At 55.9% G+C, this 20,720-nt stretch overlaps 8 protein-coding genes across 8 annotated transcripts; 5 read left to right on the top strand and 3 right to left on the bottom strand.

Annotated features, from left to right (window-relative positions):
- Window positions 1–585: 585 nt before the first annotated feature.
- Window positions 586–2,283, top strand: ATEG_08028 (uncharacterized protein; the record flags this gene model as incomplete). The annotated part of the gene is made up of 3 exons (XM_001216649.1): window positions 586–693; window positions 755–1,147; window positions 1,360–2,283. The coding sequence occupies 3 exons, from the start codon at window positions 586–588 to the stop codon at window positions 2,281–2,283; spliced, it is 1,425 nt and encodes a 474-aa protein (XP_001216649.1).
- Window positions 2,284–2,932: 649 nt separating this feature from the next.
- ATEG_08029 (sialidase family protein) lies at window positions 2,933–4,240 on the bottom strand (the record flags this gene model as incomplete). The annotated part of the gene is made up of 1 exon (XM_001216650.1): window positions 2,933–4,240. The coding sequence occupies one exon, from the start codon at window positions 4,238–4,240 to the stop codon at window positions 2,933–2,935; it is 1,308 nt and encodes a 435-aa protein (XP_001216650.1).
- A 619-nt stretch (window positions 4,241–4,859) lies between these two features.
- On the bottom strand, window positions 4,860–6,743 carry ATEG_08030 (uncharacterized protein; the record flags this gene model as incomplete). Its single annotated transcript, XM_001216651.1, has 3 exons — window positions 4,860–6,186; window positions 6,239–6,516; window positions 6,564–6,743. 3 exons carry the CDS (start codon window positions 6,741–6,743, stop codon window positions 4,860–4,862), a joined length of 1,785 nt encoding a protein of 594 aa, XP_001216651.1.
- A 987-nt stretch (window positions 6,744–7,730) lies between these two features.
- Window positions 7,731–9,075, bottom strand: ATEG_08031 (FTR1 family protein; the record flags this gene model as incomplete). Its single annotated transcript, XM_001216652.1, has 5 exons — window positions 7,731–7,760; window positions 7,798–8,305; window positions 8,363–8,808; window positions 8,871–8,995; window positions 9,048–9,075. The coding sequence occupies 5 exons, from the start codon at window positions 9,073–9,075 to the stop codon at window positions 7,731–7,733; spliced, it is 1,137 nt and encodes a 378-aa protein (XP_001216652.1).
- A 715-nt stretch (window positions 9,076–9,790) lies between these two features.
- On the top strand, window positions 9,791–11,821 carry fetC (putative ferrooxidoreductase Fet3; the record flags this gene model as incomplete). Its single annotated transcript, XM_001216653.1, has 6 exons — window positions 9,791–10,141; window positions 10,188–10,682; window positions 10,730–10,950; window positions 11,000–11,349; window positions 11,402–11,702; window positions 11,761–11,821. 6 exons carry the CDS (start codon window positions 9,791–9,793, stop codon window positions 11,819–11,821), a joined length of 1,779 nt encoding a protein of 592 aa, XP_001216653.1.
- A 628-nt stretch (window positions 11,822–12,449) lies between these two features.
- Window positions 12,450–13,528, top strand: ATEG_08033 (alpha/beta hydrolase; the record flags this gene model as incomplete). Its single annotated transcript, XM_001216654.1, has 2 exons — window positions 12,450–12,817; window positions 12,919–13,528. The coding sequence occupies 2 exons, from the start codon at window positions 12,450–12,452 to the stop codon at window positions 13,526–13,528; spliced, it is 978 nt and encodes a 325-aa protein (XP_001216654.1).
- Window positions 13,529–16,240: 2,712 nt separating this feature from the next.
- Window positions 16,241–17,968, top strand: chiA1 (class III chitinase ChiA1; the record flags this gene model as incomplete). Its single annotated transcript, XM_001216655.1, has 2 exons — window positions 16,241–16,781; window positions 16,833–17,968. 2 exons carry the CDS (start codon window positions 16,241–16,243, stop codon window positions 17,966–17,968), a joined length of 1,677 nt encoding a protein of 558 aa, XP_001216655.1.
- A 1,533-nt stretch (window positions 17,969–19,501) lies between these two features.
- Window positions 19,502–20,380, top strand: ATEG_08035 (uncharacterized protein; the record flags this gene model as incomplete). The annotated part of the gene is made up of 3 exons (XM_001216656.1): window positions 19,502–19,919; window positions 19,991–20,064; window positions 20,159–20,380. 3 exons carry the CDS (start codon window positions 19,502–19,504, stop codon window positions 20,378–20,380), a joined length of 714 nt encoding a protein of 237 aa, XP_001216656.1.
- Between the last annotated feature and the right edge of the window lie 340 nt (window positions 20,381–20,720).

The raw sequence follows: 20,720 nt of genomic DNA on the forward strand, positions 1-20,720 counted from the left end.
TCATGCCTTCCATGGTCAAGCAAGATATAGAACATCTCGATCTTCCGATAGAGTTGGCGCAGTCTACCCGATCTGGCAACACGAGGACGCGAAATGCACAATCAAGGAAGCGGGTCATTCCAGGTATACCCGGACTGGAAAATCCACGCGGCCAGACCCGTTGAACTGTGGCGATGTCCGAGTCCTGACGTTCCAGAGGCAAGGGGTCATAGAGAAAACAAGCTTGGTGCATCAGAAGTGCTGGTTTGTCTGATTCAAGCAGGCATGCACGACCTGATTCGGGGTGTGATATACTTCTATGATGCATCGTTATGCCGAATCGGACGATTTCTGCAATGACTCAAAGGATATCGTACAGATGGGGCCTGTCTGATGGAACTCCCCCCCGGCGGAATAGGGCATAGAAGGCAATCAACGCGATGGAGGTAATTCGATCATAGCATTGGCGTAGCTATAAATCTGGGTGTTCAAGCCGCCTGCTGTTGTGCAAAACTCACACCAAAGTCAGAGCCAGTCTTATACAAAATGATATCATGGCTTGGTCTTTATTCTTGTGCTCTGCTCTGGGCACAGGCACCTCGCGCGATGGTTCTTTCAGGTCGGGATGGCCCATGGTCCCAAGGGCAGAGCATACTCTCGCAGAGTCATGTCGACACATTTGGGAGTGGAATTGAGCAGCCCTGCAGCAGAGTGGTCAGTTTCTTATACCATATTTGATTGAGAATATATCCAGACAAACTCACTCCAACGCCAGTGCCAAGTGCTCTCCCTGGACCTGCCCGGGACCGTCCTTACCCAGGATGACAAGGGATACGCAGACCAACAGGTCACATACTTTGCCCAACAGGCAGGGAACCTAAACCCCAGCTGCTTCTTCCTGCCTGGTAACGAGCAAGAAGTAGCCCACGCGGTTCGCCTCGCCGGCGAGGAGGCATGTCCGTTCGCGGTGAAAAGCGGCGGCCATGCCACCTTCGGAGGCGCATCAAATATCCGCCAGGGCCTTACTATTAACCTCGAACGGCTGAACGAAGTAACAGTCTCAGATGATAGCTCGTTTGTCAGAATCGGCCCAGGCAACCGCTGGCAACAGGTCTATCGTGAGCTGGAGAAGAGAAACCTGACCGTTCCTGGCGGCCGAACAGGATCGGTAGGAGTTGGTGGGTTGACCCTTGGAGGTGAGTGCATCCCAATCATTGACTGCAGTATACTAGCAAGCTCACTGGATCAGGTGGATTGTCTTTTTTCTCCGGCAGGGAAGGGCTCGTGTGCGACAACGTGATGAACTATCAGGTTAGAGCTCGCCTCCATCACATGTCCCTGCTCTGGAATGCGTTCATAGGCTAACTGACCACCGAACAGGCGGTCCTCGCCAACGGATCAATCATCAACGTCAACACCGACTCCCACACAGACCTGTACTGGGCGCTACGCGGCGGTGGCTCCAACTTTGCCCTCATCACCCGCTTCGACTTCAAGCCTCTGCACCACGAGTTCATGTGGGGAGGAATCCGCAACTACACGATCGACCAGGTAGATTCGGTGCTCGACGCGTACGTCGACTTCGGCTTTCGCGCGTCAGAGAACCCACTAGCCTACCAGATCACCACGATCTACTACACCAACGCGAAGCACCACGCAACCGTCGACCTGTATCACACCGAGCCGGAGCCGGACCCGTCCATCTTCAGCGCGCTGCAGGAGGCCGTGCCGTACTCGGACACCACGGCGGTAAGCCGCCAGTCAAACATCAGCTGGCACAACTACCTGGGCCAGCCGGACGGGTACCGCCAGAGCTACTGGACGGCGACGTACAAGCTGGATCGGGACCTGGCCGGCTTCGTCAAGGACGTGTTCCTCGAGGAGACAAGCCAGCTTGGGGATTTAGACGGGCTCGAGGCTCGGTGCATCATGCAGGTCTTCACGACGGATATCCTGCGGTCCATGGAGAAGAACGGGGGCAATCCGTTGGGGTTGGCTGGCTCGACGCACCCGTTGATGATACTGAATCCTGCGTTTCGGTGGAGGGACCCGGCGGATGATATGCGCGTTCTCCAGGCTATTGGGAATCTGGTCAACCGGGTTAATGCGCGGGCTCGCGCCATGGGTTTGTATGAGCCGTTTGTCTATATGAATTACGCCAGTCAGTTCCAGGATGTGGTCGAGAGTTACGGGCCGGAGAACGTGAAGCGGCTGCGGATGGTTGCGCGGAAATATGATCCTGATCAGGTATTTCAGAATCTCCAACGCGGGTATTTCAAGTTGAGTGGTCGGGTAGGGTGGTAATGGTGGAAGATGGTCTAGACGGTGGATGGTTGTCTCGTTAGAACTATATCCCGTATGTAGAGCACGAGAGCCTTAAATTATATAGATTCTGGAGAAACTACACCAGCCGATAACAGGAATACGACAATAATGATAACCTCCAGTGGGTAGACACAGCAGATACTACTCTCCCTTGCCAAACACCTCAACTCAGTCTGTTATCTTGACATTCTTGAAACTCCCACTGCCGCTCTTCCCAAACAAGCCCGCCATTCCCTGATGAAAACCGCCATCCGTGCTTGTAAAGCTGCTATGCGATCCATTCCGACCTCCAGCGAGCTCGACAGTCAGCTTGTCTGCCTGCACAGCAAACGACAGATGATACCATTTGTTCGGTTGGATACCACCAGGATGAGCCGCCGAATGCAGAACAGTGGTATCATGGCCATCGCGGGAGATAGTCAAGTTACCCGAGGCGCTGCTGATGGCAGCTGTATACTTCTTCAACGAATTCTGGCCCGTCGACGAGGCAGAGACCCACGTACTCAGACCAACCACACCAGAAGTGCCCGAGATCATAACGTCCGCACTGAGCTCGTAGTCTTTCCATCCAGACGACCCCGTCACAGCCACGGCACTTGCATTACTTGCCGCAAAGCGGTACTCCCCGTCAGTTCCACGTCCCCCCCAAAACAATCCAACCCGCCTGGCCGTCGGCAGCAAAGTCAGCTGTGTAGGGCAAGGCGCCGATGGACGCGTTCCCCGTCCGCTCTCCACACAACCCCGTGCTCCCTTCCGGCGCTGGAGCCGTATAGCGAATACCACCGCCCGCGAGCGGAAGAAGATCCGGGCTACGGTTAGACGAGCAGATATCGGTGCTAGCGGGCGCCGTCCACGGCGACGGGGCCCAGAACCACTCGCCCTTGCCGTGGTTCTTGTTGATGAAGACAGAGCGGTGGTTCTCCGGCGCATCCAAGTTCACCGTGTTGTTCAGAAACTGTTGCATACTCCCCAGCACCAGCTGTTTCGCAGCCGGGTCCCAGACCGTGTACGGGCTCGCCCAGGGGGAAATGCGGTCGGCGGTCTCGATGGCGACGCCCACGTCGGTTTCGTTCCAGTTGATGCCATCCGGGGACGTTTTCCCGTGCACGTGGCAGACGGCGTTGAACTCCAGACACACCTCATAGCTCATGAAGTACTCGCCGTTGTCCATTCTCGCCACGCTGGCCATGCCGGGGCGCTGGCTGCTCACGGGACTGGCCACGTCGCGGACGACACAATCGGTCCCGTCGACACAATCACCCCCGCTCCAGGTGTCGCCGCCGTCGTCGGAGACGACATGTACCAGCATCTGGCTGTGCGCTGGATGACCGCGCTCGTCGGAGAAGACCGCCACGAGGCGGCCCTTGCTGTCGAGGTACAGGAACGGCTCCCAGATGCCATTCGATGTGTCACCGTTCTGCCACGCACTTTCTTGCCACGCGCCGACGGGGTCCCATGATTTCCCATGGTTGCGGGACCGCCAGGAGAAGAACTGCGTGCTTGTTCCGTTGCTCAGATTGCCGACGAGGAGTAAGGTGCCCGCTGGGTACTTGCCGAGCTGCTGGGGGAACTCGAAGAGGAACGGCTGGTAGAAGAACGGGCTGGGATGTCCGGGGCCTGTTTGCGGGTCGTGAACGGTTGCCAGAGTCGACCAGGCGTCGCCTTTGTCGCTCGCGCTTTCGAGGATGATGAAGTTCCCTGCGGTGCCGTTGGGCGCTTTGCTGTCGGGACCTGTGGTGTACCAGTGCTCCCAGGTAGCCAGCAGCTTGCCGTTCTGATCGCCTGCGTGCTGGAGTTGAATTACACGGGCATAGCCATTGGCTTCATTGGGAAATGCGCCAGAGTAGAGAGGGCTTCCTGGTGAGTCTGCAGTCACCGAGGATATGAAAGCTGTAAGGCAGAAAGCGTGCACTGTTAGACCCCTAATCTTGACCATGATCTCTAGAGCGTGGTATAGGGATGATATTGGTCAACGACTGACCTGCTTCTAGTCAAACAGGTCATTGTTATATTCTCTCGTCATGTCTTTAGGCGTCCCATCCTCTACATTAAGAGAAGATCGGCCAGCCACCGCTACAAATCACATCTCTGGAAGCGCCGGATAAGCTGTGTAGATCTTTGCTCGCTATGTCAACTCAGGCGTCCTTAGTGATCGGCCTGATTTAAAAGCTTGAACAGGCTTAGCTGAGGCGAGAGCAACGCTAAATGTACGTCCAAGAAGTGTTAACATCCCGCAGGTCGAAAGATTATGTGGTTTGCTCGGCATAGCCTAGCACTGACGCGTTTTCTCAGGGATCCTACCAGCATACCTGGACAAGGGGAGGCACCGCCACTCAGACAGTACAAGGGAGACTGATTTATAAACACACGTCTATTCTAACTAATTGTCATGACACATTTGCTTGAATAAAACCCAATATACACCACATAGACCTGCATAAGCCATGACATATTACCATCATTCGAACCGAAATCCAACTGGAAGGGCTTGCTGAAATACAAATAACAAAGGAGATTCCCCATCCATGCTCAAGTCTGCCCGCAGACCAGATCATCTAGTACCCATGCACGCTGGTCCGCGTAGTCCCTCGGTACGTATTCTCATCGGCAAGATCACTCCCGGGCGACTCATCCACCGACGCCCCGGACTCCCGGATAGAGTCCAACGAGCTGATGCCCCCACACGTGGTGCTGCGAGGGCGTCGGGTGCTGGGGTACAGGATTTCAATGTCGTTTCGATTCGAGAACGAAGACATGCGGCGTGGGGATCGACCGTAGCTGCCGTAGCGGTTGGGCGGGTGGTAGTGGCTACGGGTGTACCGAGGGACTTGGGACGGCTCAAAATGATACACCTGGCTTTGGCGTCGGGCGTTACGTCGGGCGGTGCGAGGCGCGGGACTCCCGAGCTCCGTGGCGGATCCTTGGCGGATGGGCGCGGTGGGATTGACGGGGTGCCATGCTAATGGGTTCGGTGGCATGGCTCTGTAGACCGGCGGCGGGCCGGCGGGAGTCCGCCGCACTGTCGCGGTGGTCCATGTCTTGTGGACACTGGGCGGGGGTTCGACTACCTCTGGGGCGTTGGCAGAGGCCATGGTCATGGACCGCGGCGCAGGACGAGATTCCGATGGTCGCATGTTGATGACAGTAGGCGACATGATCGGCGGGTGATCGGGTCCTTCGATAGGCGGAGGTGCGAGCTGCTTCTCATCAGAGACCGCCGGCCTGTGCTGGACCTCGTTCACCGGCTGCTTCTCGACATCACGAGGGGCGTTTGGGTCGGCAAGAGCCCGAATTTGAGGATCTGAGGACAGCGGGAGCGACAGTGCGAACAGCTTGGGGAGATATTTGCGGAGAGATGACATTGAAGCCGAGGATTTATGTCTTGTATGTCCGGAGCCAGCGGCGACGAGCCCGGCTGGAAGTTCGGGGACGGGTGGCTGCGCATTGGAATCGACGCCCGTTCGTGAGGTAGCCGTGGTTGGGGTGCGAGAGACACTGTCACTCGTACTGCCATCGCGAAGCGTTCCTATAGGAGACACCGTTGAGCCTGATACGATCTCAGCGTGTTCGGATTGATGATCTCCGCCGATGTTCAGCTGCGGCGTTGGACGTATTGGGGCGGGATGTTGAAGGTTTGGAACATGGGGTTTGTCGATGGAGTTGTCACTAGACGACGGATACAGGCCCCTGCTCCCGTAGGTGTCTGGCGTTCGACAGAGATATCCCATTTCGTTTTTATAAGAATGATCGGTTTCCGAACTGGAGTGCGAGACAAGAGTGTCGTCGCGAGTTATCACGGTCTGCTTGTACACCCCTAGAAGGGACATATCATATGGACGATCGCATAGCTCTCTTGAACAGAAGTAAAGGCACACCGTCATACTGGAAAACATTAGTTGGTGCCCAATATGCAGGATGCCAATAGCAGACTTACAAGGACAGAACCGAAACAATAATAGCGGCCCGATGAAGGGCACAACTGACACCGGTCTTCCAGAACTCCCCATCCGTCGTATCTGCGAGACAGGAGACTTGCTGAGTGACAACAATCAAGCCCGCTACACTAGCAGCCAACCAAACAATGATGGTCAATCGCAGGAGGTAGGTGGAGGTGACACGCAGAACTTGTTTCTGGCGTCTAAACCCCGGGACTCGGTTATATTGCCATGCAAGCAGGCTATGGAGAGCCACCAGTGGTACCGTGAAGGAGGCCTAATTCATTAGCGTATGTTACCTGCCACGGTTCATGGTTCACTCACCGCAACAAAGACCAGTATCAAACTTGGGGCCATCTTATGGTCGACATGGCGGTCCCAGTACAGATACAGGACCAGAGCCCACTCGATGACGGACTCCAGCAGCAAGGCGTAAAGAGATGTAAAGATGGCTACCCTGGTCCAAGAAGCGCTCTTCTTGGGTGCTTCCGGTTGCTTGTCCATGATGTCTGTCAAGAGCGTAGCGGCTTAGCTGTGCTACAGCTTCTCAGTTGGACGGCAGCATCCACAGCGAGGTAATGGGCGATGATAGAAGGTGACCAACGAAGAGTAACCCAAGCGTATGAAGACAGTCTTACCGCATAGTTTAAAGAATATAGAAGAGTCAACGGCTGGATGCCGACATGGGAATATAATCGAATGCCCGTCGCGTCAACGCGATCCCGGGTGAGGGAAGGAATGCTCGAGGAGAAGAAAACATGGTCAACCTCAATTTCATAGGAGCCAAAATACAGAGCCTTCGTGTACTAGTCTGCTGGAAGGAGTCGTAGAGGGATGTCATTCACTCCCAGGAACGCAGGACGATCCACGGCGGAATGCCGAGTGGAACGTGGTAGGGATTGAGATCTTAGACCATGCGACCGGATCCGAGGATCGGGCATTCCAGGCACCGTATCTAGTGAGCTAAATGTGGACTGTCCTGATCCCACAGTAGTCCTGGCAGAGCTTAGGTATGCTCGAAGGGGCCATGTCCTAGATTCGACCGACACGCTCTGCCGTCAGATAGGGTCGTGTATCCGGGAACACAGCCCTTAGTAGACAGAGACGACCGAAGGATAGAATGTAGGAGGCCAAGGAGAGGATGTCTCAGATACGAACCATGTTCACCTTTGTAACTAGTAGGAAAGGAGGAAAGGGAGGAAAGGAGAGAAAGACACCGTCGTCCCTGTGAAGGGCGGGGCACGTGATGGAAGGGAGACCTAACACGACGACAACCACCAACCCAGACCTTTCACTACCGACACGAAAGACGCCTCCTGCAAGGTTGGCAGGGCGTCGGAATGATTGTTCGGCTCGGTTGAAGCCCGGTATTAACTATGAAGGACCCCAACGCGTTACGCGGTCTGTAGTTGACAGGACAGCCCCTCATGCAGACTATCCCAAGACCATGGATCATGGTTGAAATCATTGTCTTGACTGTTTATATCGAATCTATTTGTCCAGAGGAGATAGACCTCCGTCCTAGTCTCCACTGATGCCTCAGCAGCCGCTATCATACCTCTGTCGTTTGAAGGCGCGTCGCCCCATCCGCGGACGGCTTGCTATTCATCAGCACTCCAACTCCCCCTGAGCTGATAGTCTCTTCAGACTGACCCTGGGACGCCCTCTTGGACCGGCGGAACAAGGGATCAACCAGGGGCCAGGAGCCACGCTTCTCGCGGAATCCCATCATCACGAACCAGACTATCACCACCAGCCAATATAGATTGTACGAGATGACCGAGCCATACGTAGCCGAATTGGTCCAGCCCAGAATCGCGTTGAAGATGCCCCATCCGCCACCGCCGTTGACCAGGGGGCTGCAACAGTTTACATGCCAGACGCTCTGCCGGATATCGTACGATCCAGGCCCTGCCCCTGTTTCTGCTGCATCGCCCCCAATCAGATGATTCCAGGTATTGTTTTCCAAATACCAGACGCCACGGGAGCAGAGCCCAGCTGCGACGAGATAGAGTAGACACGTGGAGATGACGAGGAAGATCTGGAGCGAGGTCTGGTTGCCACCTCTGGATGCGATCGTCAGTCTTTGTATTGCCTGCCCGGAGTGTGTTTTCGAGACTCACCGGTAGATGACATATCCCACTGCAATGCCTGCGAGAATCCCAGTAATCACCGGCAGAGGAAAGGCTGAAGCCGGAAAGCTGAGACTGACGCCGCCGATGAACACGACGGCTTCAAGACCCTCTCTCAGCACGGTAATAAACGGCAGCACGAACATGAAGTACTTTTGCGCCCAGTGCTTGAATCGGTCGGACCACTTCCCGGTCGGGACGGTCTTCTCCTCGAGGGCCTGGGCCAGCTTCAGTCGCCATTTTTCTCTGAGCTTGTTGACTCGCAGTAAGGCCGCGCCCATGATGGTGATGATGATGCTGGCGATCAGGGAGAAGATGCCTTCCCAGAGGTCTTCTGTGTTTGCAAAGTGGTCTTTGCCATACCCATAGAACGCACCGATCATGCCTCCCCCGATGATAAGACAAATGACAAGCCCGATGGCCACCCCCCACCAGACCTGATCGAAATACAGTGAGTACACGGGTATCCCAGAAGAGAGAGATGGCTGAGAGTGTCTACCTGCTTCACCAGCTTTTTCCGGGTTGCGGCATCGCTGTCGGCGCCCAGTGTTTGATGGAGAAAGGAGAGCAGCACCGACACGATAATACTGGTTTCGACGCACTCCCGAAAACAGATAAAAAAGACTAGCGGCGTTAGAATTGCGATCAATTCAATTCAGAGAAGAAAGAAACCCACTGGGGACGGCAAAAACATTCGTCGTCATGGTGGCTCCCACAGTTCCCTAGATAGCGGTGTATCCTACACTCTTTTCCCACACATGGACACCACGACGTTAAGTACCGGGCAGAGGGAAAGGAAAACAAAGAAGACGAGAGCAGACCACCCCGGCCAGTACCGGGAAGAAAAATTATCTGATTAAACTGAGTTTGCGCGAAAAACGAGACGAAAATGGTCGGGGGGCTTGTGGCGCCCAGTAACCGCATACCAACCGTCGTATATGGGTCACCAGCTCGCATGCTGACGTTCTAGCGCTGGGACCACCACCCCAAACAGGCCCCTGATCCCACCAGCAGCCTCGTGAATGGCGACGGGGGAAATCAGATAAGTGGGATCCGCGGTTGAGGGGGCTCGGAAGCTTTGGCTAAGGCGTTGTTGGCGTCCTTGGATCAGCGTCAGTGGCTCCATCGCTCATTTCCACCCGTGCCGCCAGACAAGGGAAACGAGAGCGAGCAAAAGAAATTATATAGCGTCGTCGGTGTCCATCTGGGTTTTCAACACGCTCATTCGGTCGATCTGCCCATTCTATCCCCACGGGTAAGAGAGCATTTTTCAAAGTCTAAAGGAAAGCCTCGAGATGAACCCCCATCTGCAGTAGGACGCCAACAACACACAAGGCAACGAGATCAGCTGTCAAAGATAAACCCGAGTTTCGTCCATCTCTCTCACGCAGGTTCTTCGTATTCTTATCGTTGCCCGTCATGGAGTTGACTCAATTGAGACCCTTTGTTCTCACCAGCTTCCTCCTGCACTGCCTCCTGGCCTCGGCAGCGACGCTCCACTATGACTTCAACATCACCTGGGTGAATGCTAATCCGGATGGGCAAATGACCCGTCCCGTCATTGGAATCAACGGTCAATGGCCTCCTCCGGTGCTCAACTTCACCCGCGGGGATCAGATCATCGCCCGGGTGCACAATGCGCTGGGCAACGAAACTACCAGCCTGCACTGGCACGGCTTCTACATGAACGGAACAACTCATATGGATGGCCCTCCCAGCGTGACTCAGTGTGAGATTGCGCCGGGGTCGACTTTTGTGTACAACTTCACAGTGCGTTACCCGCATCGCCTCGTGGATGCATGCTGACAACAGCTAGGCGAACCAAACCGGTACCTACTGGTACCATTCACACACGCGGGGACAGTATCCTGATGGACTGCGACAAGCGCTGGTCATCAAGGACCCAGAGGACCCATACGCTGGGAAATACGATGAAGAGCGGGTCATCACCCTCTCGGACTGGTACCATGATCAGATGCCCAGCCTGCTGAAGCAATTCATCAGCGTCACCAACCCGACGGGCGCCGAGCCAGTGCCTAACTCTGCGTTGATGAATGACACGCAGAACTTGACGGTGCCGGTCGAGCCTGGGAAGACGTACCTCTTCCATCTTGCGAACGTGGGCGCCTTCGCTAGCCAGTACTTTTGGATCGAGGGTCATACCATGCAGATTGTAGAGGTAGACGGCATCTGGACTGAGCCATCGGAAGCGAGTATGATTTACATCACCAGCGCCCAGCGATACAGCGTCCTAGTGACGATGAAGAACGACACGACCAAGAATTATGCGATGGTCGGCAGCATGGATACTGTATGTCTCCGCGCGGATAGTGCATGTGTTTTACTTATGCATTGCAGGATCTCTTTGACCAAGTCCCGTCGACGTTGAACTACAATGTGACCGGATGGCTGGTGTATGATGATAGTGCTGAGAAGTCTCCTCCAGCAGCTGTGTCTTCATTCGACCCCTACGACGACTTCAATCTCGTCCCTTTTGACCGCGAACATCTCCTTGGAGAAGCAGACTATACTGTTTCCTTGGACCTTACCATGGACAATCTCGGCAACGGCGCCAACTAGTGAGCTCTACCTCCGAATCGTAGTATGTGACATGCTAACTGGCCACAGCGCCTTCTTCAATGGCATTACATACGTGATGCCAAAAGTCCCGACCCTGTACTCGGTGCTCTCGACAGGGTCGGCGGCCAGCGACCCAGCGATATACGGGACCAACACGCACGCTTTCGTCCTCCAAAAAGGAGACATTATCGACATCGTCCTGAACAACGACGACACAGGGAAACATCCATTCCATCTCCACGGGCACGCGTTCCAGGTCATCTCCCGAAGCGCTGAGAACGCAGGCCACTACAATGCCAGCAACCACACTGCCTTCCCGCAGACGCCCATGCGGAGAGACACGCTCTACGTTTTGGGAGGTGGGCATTTCGTAGTTCGCTTCCGCGCCGACAATCCAGGTAATTCGATTGACGAAACCTTCTACAGTTTACCGCTAACCGTCGACTGTAGGTGTATGGCTCTTCCACTGCCATATCGAGTGGCACATGGATTCTGGGCTAGCAGCTACCATGGTCGAAGCACCGCTTGAGCTCCAGAAAACGCTCGTCATCCCCAGCAATCATTATGATGTCTGTGCTGCAACTGGAACCAAGACGTCCGGCAATGCAGCTGGTAATACCGAAGACTTCTATGACCTGACCGGCGCAAACACGTCGCCGGCGCCGTTGCCTGCCGGGTTCACAGCCCGTGGAATTGTGGCATTGGTGTTTAGTTGCGTGGCGGCTGTTCTGGGGTTGATCTCGATCACATGGTGCGTATATCTTCCTGGTTTGCTGCATAGCTATATACGATTGCTAACACTGATAAAGGTATGGACTGGCTCCGATCTCGCGACCTGAAGTACGAGAGGAGAATAGACACGAGGATTGAGATTGAGATGGCAGATATATATTATATTATTTAGCTCTGTCGTCGTAGAGTCTGACATTCACCACGTCATGTAATATGTACTAGATAGGACATCTATTGCAAACCCTACCAAGATAATCAATCGCACAGCGACAATGCACTCGATTCCTACACTACTACTCAGAATAACTGTGTACTCCGGATAGACCAGCTGTCATGGTGAATTCCGCGGGGAAGAGGAGAAGATGGAATCTGGATGCGGGGATGGATTGCATAACAATTACCGATTCGGGCAAACGGGACCGTCAACCCCCACGTACTCCGGAGTACGTCCCCCGTTTCCACTCTTCACGGCCTCATCACTGGCCTACTGGCCTGCTGGCTGTTATAACAGCTCTCCATGTCTGACGGTCGGCTCAGGATCTTATCACTCGGCTGCGATAGCGGGGAGGAAGGGGCCGAAACCCCCACGTCCCCTTGCTGCCGATGCCACCGTGGGACGACGAATGCAACTATACCAGAGCCAAGGAGAGCGAAAGCGCCTGCAGATCTCTGAGTCACTGGATTAAATACCCCTTGGTCCCTTGTTGCTTCCTATCGTCTGTGACCATACCCCTCAATTCACTCTATCCTCCGCCACCGAGTCACCATGTCCGTCTCCGATCACCCCCAGCCTCCGTATCCCCTCCACGAGTCCGTCCGGGACAAGCTGGACCCGGAGTACGTCAATTTCTACAACAAATACATCGTCAACCAGCAGCAGGTGCACCTGCAGCCCGTCGAGGCCTCGCGCACAAGCGGGGTGCTCATTCCCGGCGGTGGGCCGCTGCTGGATGTCGGCAAGACCGAGGACATCACCATCGCGCGCCGCGAGACCGAAGGCCCCGAGATTTCCCTGCGCTGCTTCACCCCGAGCGGCGAGAAACCTGCAGCCGGCTGGCCGGTGATGCTGTACTTCCACGGCGGCGGATGGGTGCTGGGCAACATCAACACCGAGAACCCGGTGTGCACGAATCTGTGTGTGCGGGGGAACTGCGTCGTGGTGACGGTTGACTACAGGTACCGCCCTGACGTACCTAGGTATACTTGACAGATCCATTTTCTGATGGGATGAACAGACTCGCCCCGGAAAACCGCTGGCCCGCCGCTGTGCACGACTGCTGGGAAGCGCTCCTCTGGCTCATCAACGACGGCCCGTCGCGCCTCGCCATCGACCCGACCAAGATGGCCACCGGAGGCTCCTCGGCCGGCGGCAATCTCGCCGCCATCATCACGCACAAGGCGCTCACGCTATCGCCGCCCGTGCGGTTCCGCGCCCAGCTGCTCTCCGTGCCCGTCATGGACAACACAGCCACCGTTGCCAACAACGAGGCCTACCGGCTCTACGAGCACACCCCTGCCCTGCCCGCCGCCAAGATGCTCTGGTACCGCAACCACTACCTCCCCGATCCGAAGGACTGGGACCATCCCGAGGCCAGCCCGCTGTTCTACCAGGGTGACTGGGCGCAGCTGCCGCGGGCGCTGGTCATGGTCGGCGAGTTGGACGTGCTGCGCACCGAGGGAGAGCAGTATGCGGAGAAGCTGATCAAGGCGGGCATCCCGGTCGATCTGCAGGTGATGAAGGGCATGCCGCATCCGTTTTTGGCCATGGATGCCGTGCTGTCCGAGGGAAAGCGGTGCATTACGCTGATGTGTGATTTGCTCAAGGAGGTGTTTTGGTCGGCCTAATGTTTTTTATATCCAGATCAGTTATTAGAAATAGAGATGTATTTATAAATGTCACGTACTCTGTCTGATCCATGCAGCAGGAGCAGCATAGAAAACGGCAATTATTATCAAGAAAAGTCGTTCACGGATCAACTTACACTGTCCCTGTGCGGGAAGTCTGCTGCCGGCTAAATCGAGTCCAACTCTCATGGACTGATATATCCATGCACTAAGAAAATTGCTCTCTAAGTCTGCCTGTATAACCGAGTCCAGAAGACATATTGCTACATGTGATGGGAGTTTAGGCCATGCGATTTGATCCCTCAACTCCGAGCCTGCTCGCATGGCGACCAAACACTGACGCAATGGTGATAGGAGGTCGGACATCATATCCACTGCCTGCAGGCCATCTTCCCCGGATGAACTTGTCTTCGACCCCCGATGACCACAGCTGAGTGTGGTCCCCTTGGCAGGATGGGACCGTGTCCCTGACCCACGCGGTCTCAGTATGGCCCAGTATGGGATTGTCCTGGCGCAGACTTGCACTGTATTGATTGGCATCCACCACGGTGCGTACTACTATGGTGCTACCAAGCTTCGCAAGAGCGAATCAATCTGGTATGACACTCGTTGGCCGCCGTGAAGGACATGTACAGGGAAGCATACAGACCTGTATGGCCTGCTGACTATCATCCATAACCCAACGGGTTCCTGCATTTCATATATCATGGACAGCTACGGCACCCCCAGGGGCTCAGCCGACTTTCCTAGTGCGACACGGCAACTGGCATATCTCCGAGCTGTTCCTACGGGACTACCACGCGGAGTTCAACCTAGGCATTCGCTGCATCATCATCGGTCTCCTGCATATGTCAGGTTTCTAGACAGCTCAACATCTCATCGTAGACGATGTCACGACGCAGGGGTTGCTCGACTGGATCCTGTGCTTTATTGTCAGTGGGGCAGTCATCTGGTAATATATTGGGTCTGGAGGGGCCGAACAACTACTCCCAGGCCATGGCTTGAGGCCCAAGCGGACACCACCTGGTGTCACTACTCCTGTTCAGGAATCGACCGAGGAGCGGGAGTTCGGGGGAAAGGGTCCGTCAGGGGATGTTGCATCGCATGTCATCCGGGTAAATTCAACAGACGATGAGAATTTGTGGACAGATCCATGAATCATGTACGCGCCGGGCTGTCGGCTACAATCACCTCGGAGGGACAATTCGCTTAGGCAATGACGGTCTGAGCCCACTAACTGCCTAGGCACCGAACGCCACGGTAATTTAATTCTGAATGCCGCTAAAGGGTCCTGTTCCCCGTGGTTCTCGCCAAGATGGGCCTAAGCCGGGCAAAGCGGTGGAAATTGGGCCGACTGAGGGCCTAAGGGCCTAGTGCTTAGCGAGGACTGCAACAGGGCACAAAACGACCAAGTGGATGCAACGTGGTGAGGCGACGCGAGATGCATGGAGTCGCCGAGTCCACGCTTGCTTGTAATATCGTGGGATTTATTTAATATCCTGTTGTTGATGTATAAGTACTTGATGGATCAGCAATCAACCAGGAAGGATATACAAATTACTCCGTACTCCGTCGAGCTTGACGGCAGATCGTGCCGATCTGATGATCCGGCCGGACCCCCGAGACACGACCCGACAGCGAGAATACTCCGTAAGGGAAGGACAGGGAGAAATGAGTCCCTCTGGTGGGATCCTGCGCATTTCGGAGGGAGAGTGATTGGTGTGCCTGGAGGGTCGGTGGCGTGCCCTAACCAGGGACTAAAGACGTGGACAGAGTAAATTCTCCACGCGAGGCTCATAACGGTCCGCTGTATTGTACTGTATAGTACAGTAAAGTACACTAAATACTCTCTGAACAGAGTCATCTTCCCTGTTTTTACTGATTCATACCGTCCCGTACCTGATATCCCTCCAACTCCCCATGTGGCCAACACCATCACACACTCTCCCCCAGTGATATCTCGTCCTCCACCACATTCTTATCGGTCTCAAAATCGGATTGTCAGGAATGTCTCACTGGATCCATTGTGCCCGTCATGTCGGTGCTGTTCCATTGGTTCTGAGCCTCTCTTCGTCTGGAACGCCGCAACAGACCCTCCATCAGAACCATCTCCAGATCGATAGATCACCTTAGTGCAGGTCAATTCCCCTCTGCTAGTGCCTACGCCGTTGCTCACCAGTCTCAGGGACTCCGGATCTTGCGGCTCTGCACACCGTTGAGCTCCAATCGCCATCGTCCGCCCCCTTGGAGCAATCTCCGAGATGCATGGTCCAATCTCCTTAGCCAGTCGGGGTCTTTGCTGCTCGCCTCATGGTAGGCGCTCTAATCCCAAGTGCCTCGTTAGCTTCTCGCGCTGAGTGGAATGAAAATGCTTCCCCCAATCGGGATCCTCCAATGCAACAGGGGACTTGAGTCACTACGGAGGACGCACTACGGACGACCTAGTGTAGTTCCCTGAGGAGACTCCCGTCGGCTCTATGGTTGCACCCGTTCGAGGTCCAGGAGGCCGTCACATTGGTGGACGGTCAAGGGTCCATATATAGGATGCCTTTGTCCCGTCCACCCTCTGTTCCTCTTCTTCTTCTCTTCCTCCCTCTCTTTTGTCCACTGCGTAATTTTGTTCCTACGGTGGCCAGTAGCAGACGTTTGTCTGCGTCCATTCTTTGACCTGTTTCGAGTATCCCTTTGGGATCCAGTCATTCGTTGTCTATCATGGTGTCTAGCAAGACCCTCGCCGTTGCGACGGCCCTTTCTACCCTTTCCGCCGTATCGGCGTTCAATCCCCAGTCCAAGACCAATGTTGCCGTCTACTATGGCCAAGGTTATGATCAGCCGCGGCTGAGAGAATTCTGCCAGGACTCGGCCTTGGATATTATCAACATTGGCTTCATCAACGAGTTTCCCGAGCAGAGTCCCAGCGGATGGCCGGGCAGCAACTTTGGCAATCAGTGCAATGGTGAGACGTATACGATTGGTGGCTTGACTACCAAACTGCTGTCGGGATGCCACCAGATCGTCGAAGACATCCCCATCTGTCAGGCGGCTGGCAAGAAGGTGTTCTTGTCTCTCGGCGGTGCCTCTCCGGCTACTCAGCAGATCCTGGAAGAGGATACCGCCATCGCCTTTGCCGACTTCCTTTGGTTGGCCTTTGGTCCGGTTAACCAGACCTGGGTGGACATTGGCGGTCCTCGTCCCTTTGGCGACGTTGTCGTGGATGGTTTCGACTTTGACATTGAGCACAACGGAGGCTTCGGTATGACCCTTTCACAACCTTTCGATAACTTGTCCTGATCTAATGATGTAGGTTACGCCGACATGGTCAACCGCTTCCGCGAACACTACGCCGAGGTCCCGGACCGCACCTTTTATATCTCGGGTGCTCCTCAGTGCCCCATCCCCGACGCTCAGCTGAGTGACGCCATCACCAACTCGCCTTTCGACTTTGTCTGGGTGCAGTTCTACAACAACCCCGGTTGCTCCGCGATGGACTACGTCGAGGGCAACAAGCCGGGCTTCAACTACGACGCCTGGGTGAAGGTCATCAAGCACAGTGCCAACCCCAACGCCAAGCTCTACGTGGGACTGCCGGCCAGTGATACCGTGGTGAACCCGGGATACTACCTGACCCCTGAAGAGGTCGAGCCCCTGGTGGAGGAGTACATGAAGAAGTACCCGGAGACCTTTGGCGGTATCATGCTGTGGGAGGCCACTGCCTCGGAGAGAAACCAGATCAACGGTGGCAGCTATGCCGATAGCATGAAGAGCATCCTGAACGGCTGTGCTCCTACCCCGTCGCCGACGCCCTCTCCTTCGAGCACTCCTATCCCGTCCAGCACTCCTACCCCGTCGAGCACCCCTGTCTCCAGCACGACCACCACCACGTCCTCGAGCGCCGTCACCTCCTCCAGCAGTGTCGTTTCGTCAAGCAGCACGACCTCCAGCACCACCACCAGCACGCCCTCCAGCAGTGCCATCCCCTCGAGCAGTGTCATCCCCTCGAGCAGTGTCATCCCCTCGAGCAGTGTCATCCCCTCGAGCAGCCCCGTCACCACGCGCACTCCTACCTCGACTCCCGTCATCCCGACGACCACCCGGACTCGCACCTCTTCCGTCCCAGTGATCCCCACGACCACTCGTACCCCGACCCGGTCTCCCAGCTCTACTCCCACCAAGAGCCCCTCGGCCAGTGTCCCGGGCTCGAGCACCCCTGGATCCAGTGCTCCGGTGCCGTCCAGCTCCAGCTCCACCTCTTGCACGGACACTACCACCGGTCAGACCACTAGCGCGACGACGACTTCGTCCAGCACGTCTGTGTCCTCGAGCTCCACCTCGTGCACTGACAGCACGACTTCTGGAAATGTGAAGCCGACGACTACTTCCTCCGCACTGCCGTGTCCTCGAGCACCACGTGCACTGACAGCACGACTTCTGGCAATGTGAAGCCGACGACTACTTCCTCTAGCACTTCTGGGTCCTCGAGCTCCACCTCGTGCACCGACACCACGACGTCCGGCCATGTGAAGCCGACGACGACCTCGTCCAGCGCCCCCGGCCAGAGTGGAACTACCACCACCGGTTCCGGTATCACCTCAGGACCGGTGAGCACGCCCACCACCACCACGGCTCCCAGCACCACCGAGGACTCGACCACGTACACGACCGTGATTGTCACCTCGTACACCAGCATCTGCCCCACGGGCTTCACCACCGTCACCACGACGTACACCACCACGTACTGCCCCGGCAACACGGCGACTGCCACCGCGACTCTTCCTCCGACCGGACCGGGCGCCCAGACCTCCGCCCCGGCCCCTCCGGAGGGCTGGACCACCACCGTGACCGTCTGCACGCAGTGTGCCGCCACCCCGACGACGGTGACGCTGACGCTGCCGGCTCCCACGACGACGGAGGCACCCGTGGCCCCGACCACCACGGCCACCCTCCCCGCCGGCTACACCACCACCGTGACGGTGTGCACGGAGTGCGGTCCGGCGCCCACCACCGTCACGGTGACGGTGCCCATTGTCGCGGTGCCCACGGGAGCGCCCGGCCAGCCCACCGGCCGTCCGGTGCACTCCACCACGAGCCGTCCGGTCATCCTGGGCACGGGCGGCGTGCGTCCGTCGTCGTCTTCGTCGACGATGTACGTGCGCCCCTCGAGCACTGGATCGCGCGCGCCGGTCGCTCCGACCACGGCGCCGGGAGACGTGTCGCCTGTTTTCACGGGCGCGGCGCCGCGGGTCGTCGGATGGGGCCACGGGGCGGTGGCTGTTGTTGGTTCCCTTCTTTACGCCTTCGTGATGTAAGATCTTTCGAGAGTTGATTGTTGATGCTTCTTCTCATATTATATATTATTCTTCGATGATTGGTGTGTCGTTGTCGGACGACGGATACCTAGGTAATGAGCTTGGTGATAATATGCTTTCTGTCTCTGACAAGTACCTTCATTTGCGACTGGTTCAATTCATTCATGATGCCTATTATAGATATGGTAATGCAAAGTAATGAGGATGACCCTTCTATACCCCGTAGCCAAGCTCCGCCAAGCCGGCCGATCCCGTAGCCAGTAGACACGTGGAGTCTGAAGTATGCAAGTGTAACTATATCGAGGGTTACAGACGAATAGATACTTCTGGATGTTTGTCTGTTTGTCTGTCCTGATTACTGCTGTTCTACTTGACGTTTCTTACTATCTTTCAATGAACGACCGAACAGCTAACAGTTAACACCTGTCACCTATCCACCACCCCACAGGGATTGATTAATCCCGACTAGCCGAAGCGAATGAGCGGCATACGACGGGTCAGCGGTAGAAAAATGTCTCATACTGGCTAATCTAGTTAGTGCAGGTCAGTCACATCCTAGACAACGCTGACCCTAACAAGCCTTTTACCCCTCCATCCTCCTTAATACTCTATCCACCCTCCTACCTACTAGTACCTACCTACCACAACACAACAACAGCAAGCCAACATGGACTTCGTCGGCAAACTCCTCGAAAAAACCCTCGAAAACAAGTTCGAGCACTCGTCCTCGGGCTACTCCGAAAACCCCCAGCCGCAACCCTCCGGCTACGGCGACAGCTACAGCTCCAATGCCGGCTACGGCGCGCCCCCTCCGCCGCAGGACCTGCCCTACCCGTGGATCGCGCGCTGGGACGCCCGCGACCAGCGGTACTTCTTTGTGAACGAGCAGACGGGCCAGACGTCCTGGGAACATCCCGGGTATGGGGCGCGTCCTGCGTATGGAGACTCTTACGAGGGCCAGAGCCAGAGTCAGGGGGAGCCGCGCAGCGACCACAGCGGATGGAAGATGGCTGGGGGTGCGCTTGCGGGCGTCGCGGTTGGGGCGGCGGGGACGGCGTTGGTGATGCATGAGGGGGAGGAGATTCGTATGTTTCATTAATTCATTCCCTTTTTTCCTGTGTCTGCTTCTGGGGATGATGGTGCTGATACTGTGTAGGAGAGGATTGGGACCGCGCCGAAGACCGGGTCGAGGAATTCCCTGAGGATGCGGCGCGGTGGACGGGCGAGAAGGTATGTTCTACAGCATCTTTCTCTGTCGATATCTTCCTTTCTGTTCTGCTGGGGGTGTCAATGTTGGATGGTATATATGATGCTGACTGCATAGGTCGGCGAGGTCGAGCAGATCCCCGAGAACATCGAGCAGGGTTGGGACCGTGCTGAGGACCGCGTCGAGGACGGCTGGGACAATGCGGTGGATGATGTTGAGAATGCGCCGGAAAACGCGGCCGAATGGGTAGGCGAGAAGGTGGGCGAGGTCGAGCAGTTTGGCGATCGCATGGACAATGCATATGATCAGGGTGAGGCCGAGGGTCGGAGTGAGTGGTAGTCATAGCATTCATCTACACTAGGCAATGGAACCATCTGTTATGTTGATCTATATTGCCCTGAGGGTTTATACATATGGTATGGCTGTTTATCCATGGTTCTGTTCCCCGCATCCCGGACCTCGGCTGCGGCATCACCGTCCCATATATATATCTCCCACCTCATGATATCTACAGTCTCCCACATCCAATTCAATCCACTGCAACCATGTCAGAAAATCTCCCTCTCGCCGGGGTCCGCGTTGTTGAGCTGGCCGGTCTGGCACCAGGTACATCCCCAATCCCCTACCACCTACCTACCTACTATACTAATCCTACGCAGGCCCCTTTGCGGGACTGCTC

The sequence above is a fragment of the Aspergillus terreus genome, genomic scaffold, assembly GCF_000149615.1.
Source record: "Aspergillus terreus NIH2624 scaffold_12 genomic scaffold, whole genome shotgun sequence".
Lineage (NCBI taxonomy): Eukaryota > Fungi > Ascomycota > Eurotiomycetes > Eurotiales > Aspergillaceae > Aspergillus > Aspergillus terreus.